This window comes from Cervus elaphus, chromosome 8 (genome assembly GCF_910594005.1).
Source record: "Cervus elaphus chromosome 8, mCerEla1.1, whole genome shotgun sequence".
Classification (NCBI taxonomy): domain Eukaryota; kingdom Metazoa; phylum Chordata; class Mammalia; order Artiodactyla; family Cervidae; genus Cervus; species Cervus elaphus.
Window position 1 is genome coordinate 17099103 of NC_057822.1, and position 25334 is coordinate 17124436.

General features: G+C 36.4%; 1 protein-coding gene across 6 annotated transcripts in view; it reads right to left on the bottom strand.

The window, feature by feature from the left end:
* The window catches only part of LOC122698568 (nuclear body protein SP140-like protein), a 91588-nt gene extending 66254 nt beyond the window's left edge, over positions 1-25334 (bottom strand). For 2 of the 6 annotated variants that reach the window (XM_043909744.1, XM_043909746.1), the window contains exon 1: positions 25149-25333. In XM_043909744.1, the coding sequence (XP_043765679.1) occupies positions 25149-25180 (32 nt within the window). In that variant the 5' untranslated portion in view covers positions 25181-25333. Of the gene's footprint in view, positions 1-25148 lie in introns of all 6 variants that reach the window. The other 4 variants (XM_043909743.1, XM_043909740.1, XM_043909745.1 and 1 more) reach the window with 3 other exon arrangements.

Consider the following 25334-nt stretch of genomic DNA (forward strand, 5'->3'; position numbering starts at 1 on the left):
AAGACTCTTGAGAGTCTCTTGGACTGCAAGGAGATCCAACCAGTCCATCCTAAAGGAGATCAGTCCTGGTTGTTCATTGGAAGGACTGATGTTGAAGCTGAAACTCCAATACTTTGGCCACTTGCGAAGAGCTGACTCATTTGAAAAGACCCTGATGCTGGGAAAGATTGAGGGCAGGAGGAGAAGGGGATGACAGAGGATGAGATGGTTGTATGGCATCACCGACTCAATGGACATGGCTTTGTGTGGACTCCAGGAGTTGGTGATGGACAGGGAGGCCTGGTGTGCTGCGGTTCATGGGGTCGCAATGAGTGGGACACAACTGAGCGACTGAACTGAACTGAACAGAACAGCAACCTTATTAGAGTCAAGAAAGATACTCAAGAAAATGCAGAGGAGGACCATACCAGGAGAATTATTTAAGGAGTTATGAACCCTATCGAATAGAATAACATGGATTTCTTTAAAAGACTTAGAAAATTGAATTTAAAAGAACCAAACCAGAAGCTACATAGAAGCCCACACACCACAAGGAAGATCCAACACAGTAAAAAATAAATAAATAAATAAAAATTTAAGAAAGAAAACCAAACCAAGGCACACAATGATGAAATGTCAACACCTAAAAAAAAAAAGAAGAACTTAAAATATTCCAGAAAGAATTAAGAAACTGGTCACTTATTGAGGATGATGGCAAGAACAACTTGAGACATCACATCAGTAACAGATCTAGATCTTCAAAATGCAGAGTGAATCAGGACAACTCCAGCCTGCAGGGCTGAGAAATTTCACTCTACAAACATCCATTCTGAGTGTTGTCCCCAAAATTTTCTCTATTTCCTTTATGCTTATGTCAATATATACATTTAAGCTTTAAAAAACACAATTTACACATGCTCTAAAATTTTTATACAATCATTCTTTTCCTTTCCATTCACACCACTGTGCCACCAGGGAAGCCAATACAGATAAATGCCATGAATGACAGCAATGTCATAAGCGAATGGAGAAGGGAATTGCATATACTTTGCTATAAGTACATGTGCTACAGGGGAAGTGCTATAAAATGTGTATTATAATCTGTAGACAACCATCAAAAACATTTTAAAAGAAGCATAATTAATATGCTAATAGAAGACTAAGATGGAATCATATAAAATGCTAATTAAAATTAGAGAAGTCAGAAAAAGAGCGGGGAAAAAAGAGACACAGAACAAACAAAAACAATAAGTAAAGAAGAGTTAAAACATGGTAATGTAACCCAGTATATCAATGATTACTTTCAGTGTGAATGGCCTAAATACTCCAATTAAAAGCAGAGATTGTTTGTAAAGCACAGGAAGCTCAGCTCGGTGCTCTGTGATGACCTCCATGGATGGGAAGGGGAAGGTGGTGGGAAGAAGGTCCAGAGGGAGGGGACATATGTATACATATGGCTGATTAACTTCATTGTATCATAGAAACGAACACATCATTGTAAAACAATTGTATTCCAATGAAAAACCAGAGATTGTTAAAATGACAGAGAAAATGAGACCTTATCTTATATTGTCAATAAGAAAAAAACCATAAATATAAAGACACACGTTAAGAATGGAGAAGGAAGGACCTCCCTCATGGTCCAGTGGTTAAGACTTCGCCTTCCAAGTAGAGGGTGGGGTTAAATTCCTGGTCAGGGAGCTAAAGTCCCATGTCTCATGCCCAAAAAATTGAAACACAAAACAGAAGCAGTGCTGCAACAATTTCAATAAAGACTTAAAAAATGGTCCACATTAAAAAAAAAAAATCTTAAAAAAAGAATGGAGAAGAAGATACCATGTCAACACTAATCAAAAGAAAGAGTACCTATATTATTTCCAGGGAAAAAAGACTTTAGGACAAGAAAAAATACAAATTAAGAGAAAGAGAGCATTACATATGACAAAAGGGTTAGTTTTCCAAGAAGACATAACAATGCTTAATATGTTATTTACACATAATAAACACATAGCATCAAATTGTGTATGGTAAAAATTGATAGAACAGTGACAGAAATAGACAAATCCACTATTTCAGTTTGATACACAAACAGCCCCCTCCTTTTTTAAAGTAATTTATAGATCAAACAGGTACAGAAGCCATCAGAATATAGCTGACCTGAACATCCACTACCAATCAACTTGATCTATTTGATACTTTTAGAATATTCCATGCAGAATATACATATTCCTCTGGCTGATTCATGTTGAGGTTTGGCAGAAAACATCAAAAATCAGTAAAGCAATGATCCTTCAGTTAAAAAATAAATAAATTTTAAAAAAGATTACATGGAATAATCACCCTTACCAAGAGAGAATCCACTCTGGGCTATAAAACACATCTTAAATGTAAAAGAATAGAAATCATAAAAGTACATTCTTAGACAAAAAGAAATTAAACTACAAATAAATAACAAAAGAAATGAAAAATTCCCCCAACTACTTGGAGAGTTAAAAATACACTCAGGTAACACATAAGTCAAAGAAGAAGTCTTGAGAGAAATTTTAAAATATTTTTAACTGAATGAAAATAAGCCTACAACTTATCAATATTTGTGGGATGCTGAAAAAGCAGTGACTACAAAGAAACATATTGCATTGAATATACATTATTATGTATATATTAGAAAAGAAGAAAGATGTAAAATCAACAATATGTTTCTCCAACTGGAATGTGGGGGAAGAAAACTTAAGCCTAAAGCAGTAGAAGAAATGAAATAAAGGAGCAAAAATCAATGAAATTGGAAATAGGAAAAAAAAAGAGAAAATTCTACAAAACCTAAAGCTTGTTCTTAGAAAAGATCAATAAAATTGATAAACTTCTACCCAGGCTAACTAAGGAAAAGAAGAGAAAGAAATCACAAATTACCAATATCAGAAATGACAGTAGAATTTTCCCAACTGATTTATGAATATTAAGAGGATAACAAAGGAATAGTATGAACAAATCTATTCCCACTAATTTGATAAATAAAATTGACCAAACTCTAGAAAGACACAAACTACCAAAACTCACACAAGGAGAAATGGATAATTTAAATAAGCCTATATTCTTTACAAAATTTGAATTAGTAATTAATAACTTTGAAAAAACTAAGTACTAGGCCCAGAGAATTTCACTGGTTAATCCTACCAAACATTTAAGGAAGAAATGATACCAATTTTCCACATTCTTGTGCAGAAAATAGAAGCAGAAGGAATACTTAATTTCTTCTATGAGCTCAGAACTACTGCAATACCCAGAGCAGATAAAGACAAGCTACAGGTCAATATCTCTCATGAACACAGATGTAAAAATCAAGAAAGTATTAGTAAATTACAGCATGAACAAGTGTAACTTATTCCAGATATGCATGGCTGGTTCAATATTTGATATCAATCAATGTAATATTTGATATCAATCAAGGTAAAAGAAAAAAATCTGGATGATCTTATTAACTGATGCAGTAAAATCATTTGACAAATTCTATCACTTTTTCATGTGAAATTCCCTAGAGCACTAGAGATAGGAACATCTTCAAAATGAGGAAGAAAATCTATTAAAAATTCTGTTGCTCGTATCATATTTACTGCTGAAAACCTGCACACTTTCCTCCTAGGATCAGAAACAAGGGGGAGATGCTCTCTTTCACTATTCTTATCCAATACTGCACTGGAAGGCACAGTTAGCACCAAAAAAAAAAAAAAAAAAAAAAAAGAAGAAGAAGAAGAAGAAGAAAAGGAAATTCAAGGTACAGAGTTAGGGAAGGAGTAAAACTAACTTTGTTTGCAGATAAGATGATTGTCTATGTATAAAATTCCAAAAAATTCACATGCACACAAAATCTGGAACTATTAGTTAAGTATAGCAAGGTTGCTGGACAAAGATCAATTGCTTTTGTATATACCAGCACTGAAAAATTGGAATTTGAAATGCAGTAAGAAAACATCATTTACAATAGCACCAAAAATATAAAATATTTAGGTGTTTGTTGTTGTTCAGTCATTGAGTCATGTCCAGCTCTTTGCAATCCCATGGACGGCAGCATGCTAGGCTTCCCTATCCTTCACCATCTCCCTGAGTTTGCTCAAACTCACATCCACTGAGTAGGTGATACCTTCCAACCATTTCATCCTCCGTCACCTGCTTCTCCTCCTACCTTCAGTCTTTTCCAGCATCAGGGTCTTTTCCAATGAGTCAGCTCTTCGCATCAGGTGGCCAAAGTATTGGAGCTTCAGCTTTGGCATCCCAAGCTGATGTGGAAGTCTTTCCAATCAATATTCAGAGTTGATTTCCTTCAAGATTGACTGGTTTGATCTCCTTATAGTCCAAGAGACTCTCAAGAGTCTTCTCCAACACCACAGTTTGAAAGCATCAATTTTTCAATGCTCAGCCTTCTTTATAATCCAACTCTCACATCCACACATAACTACTGGAAAAACTACAGCTTTGACTAGATGAACTTTTGTCAGCAAAGTGATATCTCTGCCTATAAATATGCTGTCTAGATTTGTCATAGCTTTCCTTCCAAGGAGCAATTCTGTATGTATTTTTTTAGATTTATACCTAAGTATTTTTAAAATTAATTTAATTGAAATTAAAAATTTTTAGGTATGAATCTAACAAAATATATACAGAATTGAAATAAACAGAAAATTATTCTAGAAGGAGACAAATTTAACTTTGTGAAATAACATAACTGTAACTAGTTTGATGTAAAATTTTGAGTTATATAAACAAACAGTGTTGACCTTACTGGTAAAGGAAAATTTGTATTATTTCTTTTAAATATGAAAAATTTGAACATATGATTTCAGATTCAACACTAAAAAATATAGAAATATAGATTAGAATTATTTTGAAAAGCTGAAAGCAACCACTGGTTGAGTGAAATCAGACTCTTCCAGAGCCTTGTGAAGCACTGAAAAGTAACATAAAATGGAAATATAGTTTGCATTTTTAGAGAAGACAAAACAAGAAAAACAATAGAATTCTAAAAACTAAGAAAAAAGCATGAAAAATATATCATTAAGAACAATAGATGTAAATGAAAAATTATGTTGAAAGGCACAGGATCAAAAATAGGATCCAACAAGAGACAAAAAATTAGACACAAAATTTGTTAAAATCAAAGATAGGCAAGTTATGGTATTCAAATATAAACAAAACCAAAATAAGGGTATTAATATCCAACTCAAAGCAAAATTCAAAAGACAAATAATGGGGCAAAGTTTTCAAGAATACTGAGAATCAGTTCGCTTCTAGCTTTTGACTCTTCACATATTCAAAAATGATCAAAATATATAAGCCCCAAATAATTAGCAAAAATGTTTTATTATTTAATCTTATAACCTAAAAACAGAACATTTTCCCCCAATGTCCTTTAAATGCAGATCAATACAGATCACAGTCTTGAACATAAATGAAGTCACAAAAAGTTATAAGAAGTAGAAGCTAAACAGACTGCATAGTAAGAGAAAGTAAACCACCCAGAGGTTTATGAAACAAAACAAAAATTACTGTGTTGGGTCAAAGATGATATTTTGTGGTTTAGAGGTTATTTTTTTTTTAAAGTGGAAGAAAATGGAAAATAGTACACTGAGAATGAGTAAAAATAGTTTAGCATCAGGAAATCTCTTTATACAATTTATTACCTCGACAAACAAAAGGAGAAAAAGTATATAAGTATATCCATAATAATTTTAAAAGGGAATTTCTTAAGACCTAACAGCCATTTTATAAAAACTATGTGAAATATACAGATACTGAACACAATATGAAGTCTCCAAAAATAAGAAATATTACAGCAGACATTGAAATGATGAAATAATTTTAATAGAAAAAAAGACAGGGATGCCTACTACCATCATTGTTATATGTATATTATATATATACATATTTTTAGAAGTTTTGATAAGAAGATGAAGTGATTGGTATAAATACTAAAAGCATACATACATAGAAACCCCAGAGTCCTAACTAAAGTCCATAAGAACTAGAAAAAGAACTTGCCAATAATGTGCATGAATAAAATTTATAGATGTTATTTGGAGCACCATAAATTGAAAAGAAATAAAGTAATATTTCAAATGTAATAGTAAATACACATGTGTTTATAAACACCTGAAAATATGAAGAGAAAAACTATAAAATCTTATTATTGATTTATGTAAAATATTATAAGATTTATATAAAATCTTACTGAAAGTATTAAAACAAGATCTAAATATAAAGAGATAATATAACTTGCCTCCAATCAGGAAAGCATAGTAATTTTAAAATGTCGATCCTTCCAAAATTATTGTAAAAGTGTGATATACTTGCAACTTGTAATCCCATTGAAACTGTTTGTGATTTAAATAGACATTTCTCCTAAGAAGATATACAGATGGCCAAAAGGTACAGAAAAAGATGCTCAACATCACTATTAGAGAAATGGAAATCAAAACTACCTTGAGGTATCACCTCACACTGGTCAGAATGTCCATCATCAAAAATCTACAAATAATAAATGCTGGAGAGGGTGTGGAGAATGCAACTCTTGGTGGGAATATAAACTGGTACAGCCTCTATGGAGAACAGTACAGAGGTTTCTGGAAAAAACTAAAAATGGAGCTACTATAAGATCTAGCGATTCCACCCCTGGGCATATATCCAGAGAAAACCATAATTTGAAAATATACATTGCAGCACTATTTATAATAACCAGGACATGGAAGCAACTTAAACATCCATCAACAGAGGAATGGATAAAGAAGAGGAATACACACACACACATATATATACACACACACACATATATACACACACATTTATAGGTACACATATGTGCATATACACAATGGAATATTACCCATCCGTTAAAAAGAACAAAATAATGCCATTTGCAGCATCATGGATGGACCTAGAGCTTGATATATTGAGTGAAGTAGGTCAGACAAAGATGCCTACTGTATGATATCAATAATATGTGAAATCTAAGAAAATGGTACAAATGAACTTATTTACAAAACTGAAACAGAGTCATAGATGTAGAAAATAAACATGATGCAGGGAAAGAGGGGAGGAATAAAGTGGGAGACTGAGATTAACATATACAAATTACTGTATATACAGTAGAAAACTAGTGAGTGTTTGTGTGTATGCTTGGTCACTCAGTCCGTGTCTGACTCTTTCTGACACCCTGGACTGTATCTCACCAGGTTCCTCTGTTCATGGAATTTTCCAGGCAAGAACTGGCTTGGGTTGTCATTTTCTACTCCAAGGGACCTTCCCAACCCAGGGATCTAACCCACTTCTCTTGTGTCTCCTTTACTGGCAGGCAGATTGTTTATCACTGGGCCACCTAGGAAGCCTAGATAACTAAGAAGGACCTATTGTATAGCACAGGGAACTCTACTCAATTCTCTGTAATGACCTATTAATATATGGGAAAATAATTTAACAAAGAGTGGGTGTGTGGATATGTATAACTGATTCCCTTTGCTATACAGCAGAAACTAAAAACACTGTAAATCAACTCTACCCCAACAATTAATTTTAAAAAAGTAGAAAAAGATTTAATATATTTAAATGTAAAAAACAATATAGACATTAAAATACAATGTGTAAATGTATTTTCAACCAATATGACAAAGGCTTAATATATATGATATACAAAGGCTCCAGCCTACTGATAAAATATGACAAATAATTCCAAAGAAAATGGACATGAACTGCTTAGAGAAGAGACAATAAAAATCTCCAATAAACATATGAATACATACAAACTAAAATGATAATGAGAAACCATTTTTCACCCCTTAGATCGGCAAAAATAACTTCTTAAATGACATTGAAATGTGGGAGAAGATTCAAAGAAACATACATGCATTGCTGGAATGAGTAAGAATTGCTATAGCCTTTTCAGAAAAGATCTAGCAATATCTAGTAAATTTTAAGACATACAGATTGACCCAGAAGTCCATCATACTGTTGGAATCTATCCTGTGAAAATAAAAACACCATTATGCATATAAAAAGCTCCACAACTTTCAATGGCTCCCTATTTTCCCCCAGAGTAAAAGCCAAGTCCTTAGAGTGTTCAGAGGACCTAAAATGATCCAGCCCTTCTCTCCTCTCCTCTATCTCTTCTCTCTGGGGTACCTCACTGTCCTCTTTGTTATTTCCTGACGATACCAAGCATACTACAGTTCTAGGAATGAGATGCTGGCTCTTTCCTCCATGTGATATGTTCTTTGTCCAGACATCTATATAATGAATGACTCTCTCATCTTTTTAAAATCCTTATTCCGTGTCACTTCAATTAAGACCATTTTGATCAACCTACTCAAAACCACAACCACAGCCCTCCCACCCAAACTACATACTCACAACCTCTTAATCTGACTCTATTTTTATTGTCCATGTCCTTATCACTTCCTAACATACTAAATTACTTATTTATTTTAATTAGTGCTTCTTATCTTATTCTCTGTCTTCTCCCAAAATACATATGCCATAAGCAAAGGAATCTTGTCTGCTTGGTCCTTTGATTTTTCTTGAGTACCTTATGCACACAAGGCACTAATAATAGCAAGAATAAATATGAACACACTGGTGGTCAAAATAAATTTTAATGTAAAAACAGACATAAAATATAGAAATATGTATGTAGAGTAGAAAACAAAATCCAGTTATATTCTATTTTTAAGGGATATGTGAAAATTAAACCACTCAACGGGATTCAAACCCAAGGGATTGGAATAGATATATCAAACAATTAAAGCTAAGGAGCACTGAGTATTGAGTAGAGTTCCCTGTGCTAGACAGCAGGTTCTCATTAGTTGTCTATTTTATGTATAGTAGTGTTTATATGTCAATCCCAATCTCCCTATTTTATCCCTTCCCCTCTTTCCCTTTGGTAACCAAAAGTTTATTTTCTATATCTTTGCTTCTGTTTTGTAAATAAGCATTTGATATTTTTCAATGCTCACTATTAGCACTCTTCTAAGTGCTTGGCCTGTGGTTTAACACACTTTAACTCTTCTATGCAATGGGTAATTTTTTTGATCAACAACATTCTACAGGTAGGAAACTCAGGCTGCCTTACCTCCACAATGGCAGACCTGGGGTTCAAAACATTCCTCCCAACCTTGTACCTATCCCTTCACCTTTTACCCTTCCTTCTATCTGGAGTTAGATACTACACTATTAATCATTACACAATACTGTCTTTCAAACATGGAGAAGCCTCAAAGATGACAAGACTACAAAAGAAATAACAATAGACTATTAAGTGAAAAAATCTTAATCATATGTGAAAAGATCAGAATAAATAACAGACAAACAAAGACCTTTCCTAATCCATCCTCTGAGAAATTTTCAAAGCTCCTCCTCAACAATCCTTAGCTGGGAGCTCAGCTTTTGCTCTGTGATGATTTAGATGGGTAGGATGTGGGGAGGGTGGGAAGCAGGTCCAAGAGGAAGGGGATATGTGTGTACATATAGCTGATTCACTTCACTGTATAGCAGAAACTAACAAATCATTGTAAAACAACCATATTCCAATTTTTTTTAAGTTAAAAAGAAAATTAAAATATAAATTACAGAGACTTCTGTGGTCCAGTGGTTAAGAATCCACCTACCAATGCAAGGGCCACGGGAAGATCCCAAATGCTAAGGGACAGTAAGTCGGTGCCCCACGACTACTGAGTCTGAGTGCCCGGAGCCCATGCTCTGCAAGAAGAGAAGTCACTGCAATGAGAAGTCCGCACATTGCAACTAGAGAAAACCCACACGCAGCAATGATGACTTAGTGCAGCCAGAAGTAAATAAGTAAACAAAATGAAATTTTAAAAATATGGAAATTACACATGATTGAGCAATAAATGCTGATGAAAACAATACATACATACTCCAAGTGGCACAAAGGTGGACATCCATGGCCTAAAGTGCATTTATTAAAAAATAGGAAACACTGCATGCTAAGTTAAACTTGATTTTTTTGAACTTTTTATTTTGCACTGGGGTATAGCCAGTCACTGAACTGAACAACTGAACTGAACTGAACTGATAGCCAATTAACCATGTTGTGATGGCTTTAGATGAACAGCGAAGGGACTCAGCCATACATATACACATATGTACATATACACATATGCATTCTCTCCCAAACACCATTCCCATCCAGGCTGCCACATAAAATTGAGCAGAGTTCCCTGTGCTATGCAGTAGGTCCTTGTTGGTTATCTATTTTAAATGCAGCAGTGTTTACATGCCCATCCCAAACTCCCTAACTATCCTTTTCCCCAATCCTTATCCCCTGACAACTACAAGTTCATAAATCTGTCAGTTTTTTTCTGTTTTGTAAGTAGTTCATTTGTATAATTTTTTTTTAGATTCCACATACAAGGGATGTCATACGATATTTCTCTATTGAAAAGTAAATTAAACTTTAAATCAAGGTGTTAGAATAAGAAATCGAGATAATCTCCCAAGAAAGCTGAAGACTAGAATAAAGAAAAGAGAAATATATAAATATAATTTTCTATAAATATAATTTTTAAAACAGTATTTAATTAAATCTCAAACAAAAAATAAAAGTAATGGAACCAAAAGAATCAAAAGGTTCTTGGACAAGAACAGCAAAATGGAACATTTGATCAAGAGAATGAAAGAAAAGACATAAATGAACAATGCTAGGAATAAGGAAAGGGATATGTCTTTAGTTAAAGAAAAGATTAAAATTTTATAAAAGAAATTCTTATATAATTTCCTACCAATAAATTGACAATCTAGGAAAAATTGTTATTTTTTAAGAAAATAGAAATGATCAAAACTGAGAAAACTTGAGAAATAAATAGAACTAAAACAAATAGGATAAATGTATAATGTCCTTCCAGACCTGTCCTAAACCTGCCCTCTCCCCATTTCTCTCCCAGAAATCGGTTTCAAAGAGTTGAATGAGAAATTTCCAGTCATCCTTCAAAGATCAGAACATATTTGTCTTAAATCATTAAAATAAGTTAAAAAAAATTTAAATCACCACAAATCATCATGAGGCTGCTACATTTCTGCTATCAAATCCAGATAAACACAAGATAAGTGATAACTGTAGGTTAATGCTGCTTATAAACATGTAATTAAATCCCCTCATAAGATATTAGTGAGTTTGGTCCAAGGGTAGGTGAAAAAATAGTGTGATATGACCACATAATAATCATCTCAGGAATTCTAGGACAGGACACTTTAGAAAATCTTTTTATGCTTTTGGTTAAACCTGGCAGATTGAACATATCTGCATTATGTCCTTCTGACATGAAATCATCTGTCAGAAAGTGACATGGCAGAAAGCAAGGATGAGGGAACAGAAAGAAGGAAGGATGAGAGGACAGAAGGAAGGACATTGAACACACGTTAAGCAGACACTTCTGAAGATGAGGTATGAATGTATATTGTTGTTTAGTCACTCAGTCATGTCCAACTCTTTGAAGCCCCATGGACTGTAGCCTGCTAGGCTCCTCTGTCCATGAGATTTTTCAGGCAAGAATACTGGAGTGAGTTGTCATTTCCTTCCCCAGGGGATCTTCCCAATCTAGGGACTGAACCCTGGTCTTCTCAGCATCTCCTGCATTTCAGGCAGATTTTTTTTACCACTGAGTCACTGGGAAGCCCAAGCAGTAGCCAGTTTCACACAGTGAAGGATAAGAAACCTAATTGGACCTCTCTTACCATATGTAAAAATTAAGTCAAAATGGATTAAAGACTTAACTGTAAGACCTGAAACTACTGCAACATAGAGCATGGGGACTATTGATAATAATACTGTGTTGTATACTTAAAAATACTAAGAAAGTATTTTTTCAAGTTTTCATCACAAGAAAAATATTTGTAACTATGTATGGTACTGAATGTTAAATGGACTTATTGTGGTTATAATTTCATAATATATACAAATATCAAATTGCTATGATATACCCCTGAAATTAATATAATGTTATATGCCAATTATATATAAATTTTAAAAATCTATAAATAATTGCCAAAATTTGGAAGCAACCAAAATGTCCCCCAGGAAGTGAATGGATAAATAAACTGTGGTACATTTAGAGAACAGAATACTATTCAGGCCAGAAGAAAATACACGTTATTAAGTAAAAGAAGATAATCTGAAAAGGCTACATGCTGTATGATTCCAACCATATGATAGTCTGGAAAAGGCAAAATAAGGGCGACAGTAAGAAGATCAGTTGTTGCCAGGGATTCGGGGAAGGGATAAGTAGGCAGAGTACAGAGCATTTTTAGTGCAATGAAATGACTCTGTATGAAACCATGATGGTGGTCACATATCATTATATATTTGTCTAAGCTCACAGTGTACAGTGGACTTGAATTTGAGCAAACTCTGGGAAACAGTAAAAGACAGAGTCGCTTGGCATGCTGCAGTCCATGGGGTCACAAAGAGTCGGACATGACTTAGTGACTGAACAACAGTGTACAAGAATGAATCCTAATGTAATCTACGAACTCTGAGTGATGATGCGTCTATGTAGGTTGAAAGTGAAAGTCGCTCAGTCATGTCCAACTCTTTGTGACCCCATGGACTATACAGTCCCTGGAATTCTCTAGGCCAGAATGCTGGAGTGGGTAGCCTTTCCTTTCTCCAGGGGATGTTCCCAACCCAGGGGTCAAACCCAGGTCTCCTGCATTGCAGGCGGATTCTTTACCAGCTGAGGCACCAGGAAAGCATCAATGTAAGTTCATAAAATTGTAAAAAATGTACCAGTCTGTTGGGGAACATTGATAACGGACTGTGCTAAGCATGTTTAGGCTTCCCTGGTGGCTCATTGGTAAAGAACCTGCCTGCTAATGCAGGAGATGTGGGTTTGATCCCTGGGTCGGGAAGATCCCCTGGAGCAGGAAATGGCAACCCACTCAAGCATTCCTGCCTGTGAAATCCCATAGAGAGGAGCCTGGTGTGCTGCAGTCCATCGGGTTGCAAAGAATTGGACATGACTGAGTGATTAAAAGACAACAACAACAACAATCTCCACTTTGATGATGCTAGCAGGTTTTTTACACTTAGCCATGTAGGAACTGATTGCAGATCTGAGTCACATCTTGAAACATACTCTTTTTCTAACTTTTCCATCTATAGGATTTAATAAGTACATAAAACAGCCCCCATGAGGTATATGCTCTTATCATCCCATTTTACAGATGAAGAAACAGGTGTACAGAGATGTTAAGAGATATCTGCAAGGCCACATAACCACTAAAGAACAGAATGAGGCTTTGGACCAGAGTCTAGACCCTTTAATCATTACATAATATTGCCATCTAGGTAAATGACAACTCTATCCTTTAGTTTCTTTGGCTAGAACCTTTGCAGTCTTCTATGACACTTCTCTTCCTCCCATACCTAATGTTTTATCCATCTTCAATAGTCCTTCACTTTACCATAGAAACATATCCAGTATCCCACAACTTTTCTTTGTATCCACTGCTCCAACCTGGTCCCAACCACAATCATACCAGGCTACTGCAGTGACTACCAACTAGTCTTCTTGTTTACACTCATGTCATATTGCAGCTCTTCTCCAAACTCTAAATACCAACAGAAATCTTTTTGAAACTGAAATTCTATTATTTCGCTCTATTGAAAAACCCTCTAATGGCCCCCACAATCTATTCTAAATTGTTGACCATGACCTATGAGAAACAACATGATCTATCTTTTAGTACCTTTCCGATCTCCTTTTCTACTCTCCTTTTAGATTACTGCCTTTTGGCACTGTAATCGCCAAATTTTCTTCTTACATTCCAGGCATGTTTCTATACCTGACTTTTCATTGACTGTTTCCTCTACTTAGAACATTTCTTCAGGAATTTGAATGGTGCTTTTCATTCATTCATTCATTCATTCATGACTTCCATTAAATATCAATACTAGCCTCTTAGGAAACCTTCCCATTACACCCTATTCATGTACCCCATAGGTTTTTTTTCTTACTACCTTCTGTCATTAAATTATAAATTTATTTGTTCATCTGCTTATTCTTTGTCTTGAATGTCATTTCCGTTAGGTCAGAGACTTGGTCTGCTTTGCTCACCATTATATTCCAGCATCTAATTAAGTGCTGGGAATATGGTGTCAGGAAATATTTGTGGATGAATGAATCAAGTATTAGTATAATATATAGGAGAATGTGGCTAGAATTCTGAGTATATGAAGTAAGTAAGTTTTAGTTGCTCCGTAGTGTCCAATTCTTTGTGACCCCATGGACTGTAGCCAGCCAGGCTCCCTCTGTCCATGGGGATTCTCCAGGCAAGAATACTGGAATGGGTTGCCATTCCCTTCTCCAGGGGATCTTCCTGACCCAGGGATCGAATCTGGGTCTCCTGCGTTGCAGGAGATTCTTTACCGTTTGAGCCACTGGGGGAGTCCAGTATATGAAAGGCATTTTTAAACAAGACACAAGGAGGATAACATTGGTAGACACGAGTATATAAAAATGGACATGGATAGGTAGGTTATGACCAACCTAGACAGTATATTAAAAAGCAGAGACATTACTTTGCCAACAAAGGTCCGTCTAGTCAAGGCTATGGTTTTTCCAGTAGTCATGTATGGATGTGAGAGCTGAACTATAAAGAAAGCTGAGCACTGAAGAATTGATGCTTTTGAACTGTGGTGTTGGAGAAGACTCTTGAGAGTCCCTTGGACTGCAAGGAGATCCAACCAGTCCATCCTAAAGGAGATCAGTCCTGGGTGTTCACTGGAAGGACTGATGTTGAAGCTGAAACTCCAATACTTTGGCCACTTGATACAGAGAGCTGACTCATTTGAAAAGACCCTGATGCTGGGGAAGATTGAGGGCAGGAGGAGAAGGGGACGACAGAGGATGACATGGCTGGATGGCATCACCGACTCAATGGACATGGGTTTGGGTGGACTCTGGGAGTTGGTGATGGACAGGGAGGCCTGGCGTGCTGTGGTTCCTGGGGTCGCAAAGAGTCGGACACGACTGAGAGACTTAACTGAACTGAACATGCACCTTAAGGTTCATAGCAGCATTATTTACAATTGCCAAGATATGGAGTCAACTTAAGTGCCCATTAGCAGATGAAATAGGATGAAATACACACACACACTAATCAGAATATTTGTCATTAAAAATTTTGCCATTTGTAACACTGTGAATGGACTTAGAGAGTATTACGCTCAGTGAAATAAGTCAGAAAAAGACATATACTCTGTGTTATCCCTTATACCTGGAATCTAAAAAATAAAACAGATGGATATATATAACAAAACAGTAACAGACTCATTGATATAAAGAACAAGCTAATGGTTACCAGGGAGAAGAGGGAAGTAGGGAGAGGCAAGATAGGGATATGCGATTAAGAGACACAAACTTCCCTGTGCAAAATAAATAAGTAACAGGGATATATTGTGATATATTGTATAGCACAGGAAAATATAACCATTATTTTATAATAACTTTAAATGGAGTATAATCTATAAAAGTATTGAATCACTGTTATACACGTGAAACTAATATTATAGTGTAAATCAACTGTACTTCAATTTAAAAAAATTAAAAACTCGATAGCAGGATTTAGAAGAAGATTGAATGAATTAAAAAAGCAAAATTTGTGAACTGACTAACTAGAAGACAGAGAGCTAAATAAAAGCTATGCATTTACCCACAGTAGAAATTCTTTCCAAATTGGAGTCAGTCCTCTCAAACTCTGCTATTATTTTACCAAGTTTATGTAATATTCTAAATCTTTTGTTATCATTTCAACAATCTCACAGCTTCTTCACCAGGAGTACATTCCATCTCAGGAAGCCACTTTCTTTACTCATCCGTAAGAAGCCACTCCTCATTTGTTATAGTTGTATCATGAGATTGCACTATTTCAATCACATCTTCAGGTTCCACTATTAATTCTAGTTCTCTTGCTGTTTCCACCACATCTGCAGTTACTTCCTCCCCTCGTAGTCATTCATGAAGGTTGGAATCAACTTCTTTGACTGGTTGGAAAGAATTTGATTGGTTGGAAAGAATTTCTACTGTGGATAAATGCTGCCAAACCATTGCATGCCACAGACAAATTGTTCATGAAAGGAAGAGTCAATTAACGTGGAAATTTCATTTTTGTCTTATTCTAATAAATTTTGAAAGTCACTCTAACCTTCAGCAACCACCACCCTGATGAGTCAGCGTCTATCAACATATAGGCAAGACCCTCCACCAGCAAAAAGATTACAACTTGTGGAAGGTTCACAAGGTCAGCGTTTTTTTAGCAATAAACTATCTTAAATTAAGGTATGTACATTTTTAGGCATGTTATTGTATACTTAATAGACTACAGTATAGGGTAAATGTAACTTTTATATGCACCGGGAAACCAAAAAGTTTGTGTGACCTTATTGTGATATTTGCTTTTTTTCTGTAGTCTGAAATGGAACCTGCAAAATCTCTGATGTATGCCTGTATTGATTGTTATTTCTAATCTCTGATAGAACTTAGTATAATATTCTGTGCATTAAAATAAATAAATAAATAAAAGACATGCAACCTAGGTATAGACATTTAAAAAGTGGGAAAGTGCAGAAAATCATGAAAGAAATATGTGAGAAGCTGTCAAAAGGTCTAGTATAATTATTATAGTCCTGGAAAGAGAGAGGAGGAATCTGGGGGGAGGGCAGAAGAAATATTTGAAGAGATAATGGCTAAGGTTTTCCAAAAGCGATCAGTCACAAATTAAAGCAGGCATCAAGTCATAAATTAAAGTGACTATGAAAACGCCAATAGGATAAATGCAAAACAAAAACAAAATGCAAACAAATCTAGGCTCATTACTGTTTAAACGCTAAGAGAAAAATCTTAGAAGCAATCAGAGGAAACTTCATGAACCACAATCAAATCTCAAGCCATAAACTTTGAAAACTGGCAGATAACCAATTAATAAATCCTTCAATCAATGACAGCGAGTTTCTGGTGTGGTGGAGCAGGATTCAAAACATCTGTCTCCCACCAACTCCCACAAGCAGTAGTGTTCTGTTGAAAAAACTTAGGAGTTGGAAAGAACATTTTAAAATGTTATCAATCATTGAAGAGATGAAACTGCAGTAAGGATTTGCCAGCAAAAGGAAAGGGGGAAGGAGAAACCAGAGAGGTAAGCAAAGCACAGAGACACTTTTGATTTGAGGGTATTTGCTGATCCCAGAAAATCAGAACCTCAAGTTTGAGAGCCTTAAGGGGTGAGATGGACAGAAATAAAGTCTAGAGTCCACACAGGGTGCAGAGTCCAATAGGAGTCCTGTTCCTGACCTTGATATCTTCATAGAGAGAATAAAGTGAAGAAGGAACAGCTCAGGGTTTACTGAATTGCATTCCCGGTGAAATCACCTGGATTCCTCCAGGTTCTCTCAGTCTCTGAGCTTGTACCTAAGAGATCCCAGACTGGGGTGTCTTAAAGGCACCTGGATGTAACAAACAGAAATCATTTCCAAAGCCTAGTACCTTCACTGCAGACCCAAATTTTATGTATAAATAATTTTCCAAATATAGTGCTAGTATATAGTCCAAGATAACCAGCTATATAAGCAAAATAATCCTGTGAATAGAGCATAAAAAGGAAAAAACTAGTAACTTGATAGGTGGAGAAGCCTGGCAAACACCACCTAATTCGAGTGATCAGTGTCAACACCCCTGGTGATAAGTCAGTTGACATGTCCCCTCATGGGATGTGATGAAAAGGGCATTTCATCTCTGTGGTTTTCCTTCATAAAACCTGTAACCCCAGCGTACTTCTGAGGAAGACATCAAGACCAACCCAAGTTGAAAGACATTCTACAAAATGCCTGCTAAGTGTTCTTCAAACTGTCAAGGTCATAAAAGACAAGAAAAGACTGAGAAACTGTCATAGACCAGAAGAGAATAGGCGATGGGACAGTTCAATGCATTGCGGTGCCCTGGATTCAGTCCTGCAACAGAATATGAACACTGGTAGAAAAACTGGTGAAACTGAAAAATGTCTGGGTTTTCATTAGATATATTTAGTGTTGATGTTAGTCACTCAGTCATGTCCGACCCTTTGTGACCCCATGGACTGTAGCTCGCCAGGCTTCTCTGTCCATGGAATTCTCCAGGCAAGAATACTGGAATGGGTTGCCATTTTCTTCTCCAAAGGATCTTCCAGACCCAGTGATCAAACCCGAGGCCCCTGCATTGCACGCAGATTCTTTCTCGTCCGAGCCACCAGGTTTAGTTAATAGTAACCTAATAATCTAACACTATGGGGTTTTTCAGTTTTGATAGAAGTACCACAATAATATGAGAGGGTAACCTCACAGGATGTGAAACTGGGTGTGCAGTGTTTAGAAACTTCTGTACTACCTTTGCAACTTTTTTGTAAATATAAAGTTATTCCAAAATAAGAAGTTTACTTAAAAAATGAAATTTGTGAGTGAGAACTGGCAGAAACAAAAGAAAACAGGGCCACAATCACTTCATATATGGAAAGTATCAGATGTCAAGTATAAAACTTCTTTAACCTGTATAAGCCTTTTTATTAAAAAAGAAAACCTACAGCAAACATCATTCATAATTGTACAATGATAAAGGCCTTCCCCTTGGAACTAGAATCAAAACAGAGATGATTAGAGCTACTACTTGTGTTCACCATATCCAAAGTCCTAGCCCACACAGTAAGGCTAGAAAAAGAAGTAGGAAGAAAAAGGATTAGATTAGAAGTAACAAAACCGCCATTGTGTACAAGTTTTATAAATTTACGTCCATACAAAAGTATATATCTCTATACAAGTTATTCGACTTTTTTGGCAAAGTTTCCATTTATTTTTATATCTTAGTAACAAGCAGCTAGACAGTTGATTCTGAAATTACATAGATATAATTGCAGAAAGATGTCAAGTATCTATGAATAAATTTAAAAGAAGTGTAAGACTTCTAGGCAGAAAATTTTATTAGAAAATATTTTTAAATTAATAACACAAATGCCATATAATGCCATAGAAGACAATATTGACATACATATTCAACACAATCCTAAACAAAACCTCAACAAGATTTTGACAAGCTGATTTGGAGATGCTAAAACCAAAACACTTTGGAAAAAGAAAAGAACATGGGAAGATTTACTCTACCATTTCCAAGAGTTCACGTGAAGCTTTTGTTACTATGACAGTATGGAGACACATAAGGAAAGCCTGTCATAGGTCAACGGCAGAGAAGAAAGAGCAGATAAACAGCACCCTGCCTATATGGCCACTTGGCTAATGAGAAGTGGAGCACAGCAGATCAGTGGGGAAAGGGATGGTTTAACCGATCAAAGGACTCTCAGACTGAAACTGACAAGAATTAAAGTAGACAGGAAGTAATTTGGTCTCAGATATCTAAAGAAAATATGGGTAAAAAAACAAAAACATTTACTCAAGACTGTGGGTGACCAGCGAGCTGTCCATGTCAAGTCAGAGTGAAATGGGCTGTAAAATCATGGCAGGCACATGAACAAGAAAGTTAAACAACATGTGAAACCAAACTGCAAACAGAATCAATCTGGAAAGATAACCCAGAGGATGAAGAAAACATCCTCAAAGCACTGAACATCACACAAAGACCTAAACAATAAAGCAAGAGCATGAAGATGAGGTGATAAAACAAAATGTTTCCAGTTTGGAGAGCTGTAGAAACAAATTAAGATTCCCCAAATAAATGCAATCAACTTAAAAAAAAAAAAAAACCAAGACACCAGAAACTACTAAAAATTAAATAATTCTCATGAAGAAAAGTTTGAGACTAGTATGAGCAGAAAGCAAAATGCTAAAGATATGAAAGTTGAAAGACAGATAAAAGCTATGAAGGCTAAAACTGCTACAATGAAAGAATAATTTTATCCAAAAATTGAAAAAGAAAATAATTTTGGATATACTAGAGGAGAACCTTACCACAAAGGTAGAATTGAATCTATCACCTTAAGAACACAAGGACTATGGTTAAAGACAGTGCACATGGAATTAATTCATCAGTAACTTTCTGAATGGCTTTATTTATTCCAAATAACAAGGGCGAATCTATTTTATAAAATCAATAGAATAAGAAGCCTATACTTGAAGTTTAAGCTTTAATAAGAAAAAGTCTCCATGAGCAAAGTTAAAAGGCAAGAAAAGTATATTCATAACCTTCAGAATATTTAGCAAATTCTTATTGTTAAAGAAAGAATGATCACCTGAACTCACATTGGCAATAAATTAACCAGTAATTCATAGAAAACACAAAAATTTTTCAATCTCTCATATAATTAGGAGAATCAAGTTAATAAGAGTCAGAGATACCTGGAGTAACAGGCAAATTTGGCATTGAAGTACAAAATGAAGCAGGGCAAAGACTAACACAGTTTGCCAAGAGAACATTCTGGTCATAACAAACACCCTCTTCCAACAACACAAGAGAAGACTCTACACATGAACATCACCAGATGGTCAATACCAAAATCAGATTAATTATACTCTTTGCAGCCAAAGATGGAGAAGCTCCATACAGTCAGCAAAAACAAGACCGGGAGCTGACTGTGGCTCAGATCATGAACTCCTTATTGCCAAATTCAGACTTAAATTGAAGAAAGCAGGGAAAATCACTAGACCATTCAGGTATGACCTAAATGAAATCCCTTACGAATATACAGTGGAGGTGACAGACAGATTCAAGGGATTAGATCTGATAGAATGCCTGAAGAACAATGGAGGGAGGTTCATGACATTGTACAGGAGGCAGCGATCAAGACTATTCCCAAGAAAAGGAAAGGCAAAATGACTGTCTCAGGAGGCCTCACAAATAGCTATGGAAAGAAGAAAAGCTAAAGGCAAAGGAGAAAAGGAAATATACCCATTTGAATGCAGAGTTCCAAAGAATAGCCAGGAGAGAAAAGACAGCCTTCCTCAGTGATCAGTGCAAAGAAATAGAGGAAAACAATAGAATGGGAAAGACAATATTTCTCTTCAAGAAAATTAGAGATACCAAGGGAACATTTCATTCAAAGATGGGCACAATAAAGGACAGAAATGGTATGGACCTAATGGAAGCAGAAGATATTGAGAAGAGATGGCAACAAATACACAGAAGACTATACAAAAAAAGATCTTAATTACCCAGATAACCACGATGGTGTGATCACTCACCTAGAGCCAGACATCCTAGAATTTGAAGTCAAGTGGGCCTTAGGAAGCATCACTACAAACAAAGCTAGTGGAGGTGATGGAATTCCAGTTGAGCTATTTCAAATCCTAAAAGATGATGCTGTGAAAGTGCTGCACTCAATATGCCAGCAAATTTGGAAAACTCATCAGTGGCCACAGGACTGGAAAAGTTCAGTTTTCTTTCCAATCCCAAAGAAAGGCAATGCCAAAAAATGTTCGAACTAATGCACAATTGCACTCATCTCACATACTAGTAAAATAATACTTAAATTTCTCCAAGACAGGCTTCAATAGTACGTGAATTGTGAACTTACAGATGTTCAAGCTGGGTTTAGAATAGGCTGAGGAACCAGAGATCAAATTGCCAACATCCACTGGATCATCAAAAAAGCAAGAGAGTTCCAGAAAAATATCTACTTCTGCTTTTTTGACTACGCCAAAGCCTTTGACTGTGTGGATCACAATAAACTGTGGAAAATTCTGAAAGAGATGGGAATATCAGACCATGTTACTTGCCTCCTGAAAAATCTGTATGCAGGTCAAGAAGTAACAGTTAGAACTGGACATGGAACAACAGACTGGTTCCAAATCAGTAAAGGAGTATATCAAGTTTGTATACTGTCACCCTGCCTATTTAACTTATATGCAGAGTACATCATGAGAAACGCTGGGCTGGATGAAGCACAAGCTGGAATCAAGATTGCCGGGAGAAATATCAATAATGACATATATGCAGATGACACCACCCTAATGGCAGAAAGCGAAGAGGAACTAAAGAGCCTCTTGATGAAAGTGATAGAGGAGAGTGGGAAAGTTGGTTTAAAGCTCAACATTCAGAAAACTAAGATCATGGCATCCAGCCCCATGACTTCATGGCAAATAGATTGGGAAACAGTGAGAGACTTTATTTTGGGGGGCTCCAAAATCACTGCAGGTGGTGACTGCTGACATGAAATTAAAAGATGCTTGCTCTTGGAAGAAAAACTATGACCAGCCTAGATAGCATATTAAAAAGCAGAGGCATTACTTTGCCAACAAAGGTCTGTCTAGTCAAGGCTATGGTTTTTATAGTAGTCATGTATGGATCTGAGAGTTAGACTATGAAGAAAGTTGAGTGCCGAAGAATTGATGCTTTTGAACTGTGGTGTTGGAGAAGACTCTTGAGCGTCCCTTACACTGCAAGGAGATCCAACCAGTCCATCCTAAAGGAGATCATTGGAAGGACTGATGTTGAAGCTGAAGCTTCAATATTTTGACCACCTGATTCAAAGAACTGACTTCTTTGAAAAGACCCTGACTCTGGGAAAGATTGAAGGCGGAAGGAGAAGGGGACGACACAGGATGAGATGGTTGGATGGCATCACCGACTCAATGCATGTGAGTTTGAGTAAGCTCCAGGAGTTGGTGATGGACAGGGAAGCCTGGTGTGCTGCAGTCCATGGGGTTGCAAAGAGTTGGACATGACTGAGTGACTGAACTGATATGAAGTTGACAAGATGCCACTCTTTATCCACCACATCTGCAAAGTTTGGGTGTGGGGGGTTGGCTTGTCTAAATTGGGGTTGTTGTTTAGTCGCTAAGTTGTGTCTGACTCTTTTTCAACCCCATGGACTGTAGCCCTGAAGGCTCCTCTGTTCATGGGATTTTCCAGGCAAGAGTACTGGAATGGGTTGCCATTTCCTTCTTCCAGGGGATCTTCCTGACCCAAGGATTGAACCTGCCTATCCTGCATTAGCAGATGGATTCTTTACCTCTGAGCCACCAGGGAAGCCTAACTTTTGGTAGGAAGATATATTGGTTCTGCTACTTAAGCAGTGTGGCAGAATCTATAAACAATTAAATATGAGTGCCCTTTGCCTCAACACTATAACTTTTTTGGTTATTGACACAACACAAACACTTGCATATGTGCAAAAATATAATATTTATTTCTATAAATTATCTTTGTTATCATAGCTTGTTGGTAAAAGTGAGCAATTGAAAATTACCAGAAGTTCTGTCAGTAGAGTGGTGGAGTGGTTTTAAAACTATGGTGTAAGTCAGAATGGCCATCATCAAAAGGTCTACAAATAAATGCTGAAGAGGGTGTGGAGAAAAGGGAATCCTACACTATTGACTGGAATGTAAATTGGTATAGCCACTATGAAGAACAGTATGGAAGTTCCTTAAAAAACTAAAAACGGAACTACCATATGATCCATCCATCCCACTCTTGAGCATGTGTACAGAGAAAACCATACTTCAAAAACATACATGCAACCCAGTATTCATTGCAGCATTATTTACAGTAACCAGAACATGGAGACAACCTAAATATCTATCAACAGAGGAATGGATAAAGAAGACGTGGTATATACATACAACAGAATATTACTTTGTCAGAAAAAAATGCAATGCCATTTGCAGCAACATGGATGAACCTAGAAATTATCGTATTAAGTGAATTAAGTCAGAGAAAGACAAATATCATATATCATTTATACGTGGAATCTAAAATACAAATAAACTTATTTACAAAACAGAAACAGACTCACAGACATAGAAAACAAACTTACAGTTTCCAGAGGGGACATGTGGAGGGGGGGATAAATTAGGAATTCTGGAGTAACATATACACAATACTATATAAAATAGACAAACAACAAAGACCTACTTGTAGCAGAGGGAACTTTACTCAGTATTTTGTAATAACATATATGGAAAAAGAATGAAAAATAATATATATGTGTATACACACATATATGTATATGTGTGTGTACATATACATATATACACATATATGTACAACTGAATTATTTTGTTGTACACTTAAACTAACACAATATTGTAAAACTACTACACTTCAATTAAAGAAAAAAACAAACAACAACATAAAACCATGGTGTGTCCATTCCATAGAATAGCATTATATATGGCTGTTAAAAGGAATAAGGCAAACATATGATTATAAAGAAAATCTCTATGATTTTCACTACTAAACTAAGTGAAAATGAAAAAAGGTATTTACAGTATAATTCCATGTTTTAAAAAACAGGGCTTAAATTATGTATTTAGGAAAATGAGTTATATACATAAGTGCATAGAAACAAATCTGGAGGGTTATGCCTGAAACTCTAATAGGACTGGGATTGGAAGCTGCCAGGGGGTGAGTTGTGAACAGGACTTTTTCCATCTTTCCACTTCCGTATTGTTTGAAATTTTATGAGCCAGACTCCATATGCATTTCTTTTGTATTAAAAAAATTAAAAATTTCAAATATTATGTAATGTTATTTCTGCTGCATTACTAGAGAAAGATAGAAACACTACTTTTTTCCTTATAGAGATGTAACCTGTTCCAGAACAGAAAATGAAACCAAACGTAACATTACTCAGCCTGTGCTAGCCCTGGGCAGTTTAAGGCATTTCTCTTCTTTTTGTTTCTTTGCTCAGGATGGCTGGAGGAGGAGCGCAGGACCCCCAGTCAGAAACGAGATTAGTTCCAGAGCTGACAGAGGTGCCGTCCACAGGACAGACACGAGCCCACACCACCCAGGGTTTCAAAATAAGTCAGGGGGTTACCCTGAATCTCATGTTTTCTAAACTGTCTTCTTCAAAATGATCTATGCAAAGGTAGAACTGATGTGAGGGAAACGAGAGTGATCTGGGGTCACTAGGAAATAATGCGTCATAAAGGACAAAGGTCCCTTCAGGCAGACCTGCCAGCCGAGCAGTATTTTCAAAACAAGCAGTCATGTGTGTTGTGGAGGCAGGACCCAACCAGCAGGCACCCTGCTGCAGTTAAAATCCCATTTCCTCAAAACACATTCCTGTCCGCCCTTATACGGCAGGCGAAGGTTCCCCTACACCAGGTGGAATGCAAAGGTTCAGTGCAGAGTCCAAAGACAGCACTGAACAGCAGCTGGCCACAGGGAAAGGCGGAAGGAAGGGGGAGAAATACTGACCTGGTGCTGAGCTCTCTGCCCTCTCCGGCCATTTTCCTGCCCAGCCTGGCCTGGGCCTGAGCTTGGCCTCCAATTCAATTCTTCCAGTCTCCCCAGCCTGGGTTCCGAGAGGCCGCTGGAGCCCTGAGCCCTAGCAGGAAGTCAGCTCTGGGTCTCACCCAGGGCCCGTGGCTCCACCCATAGAGG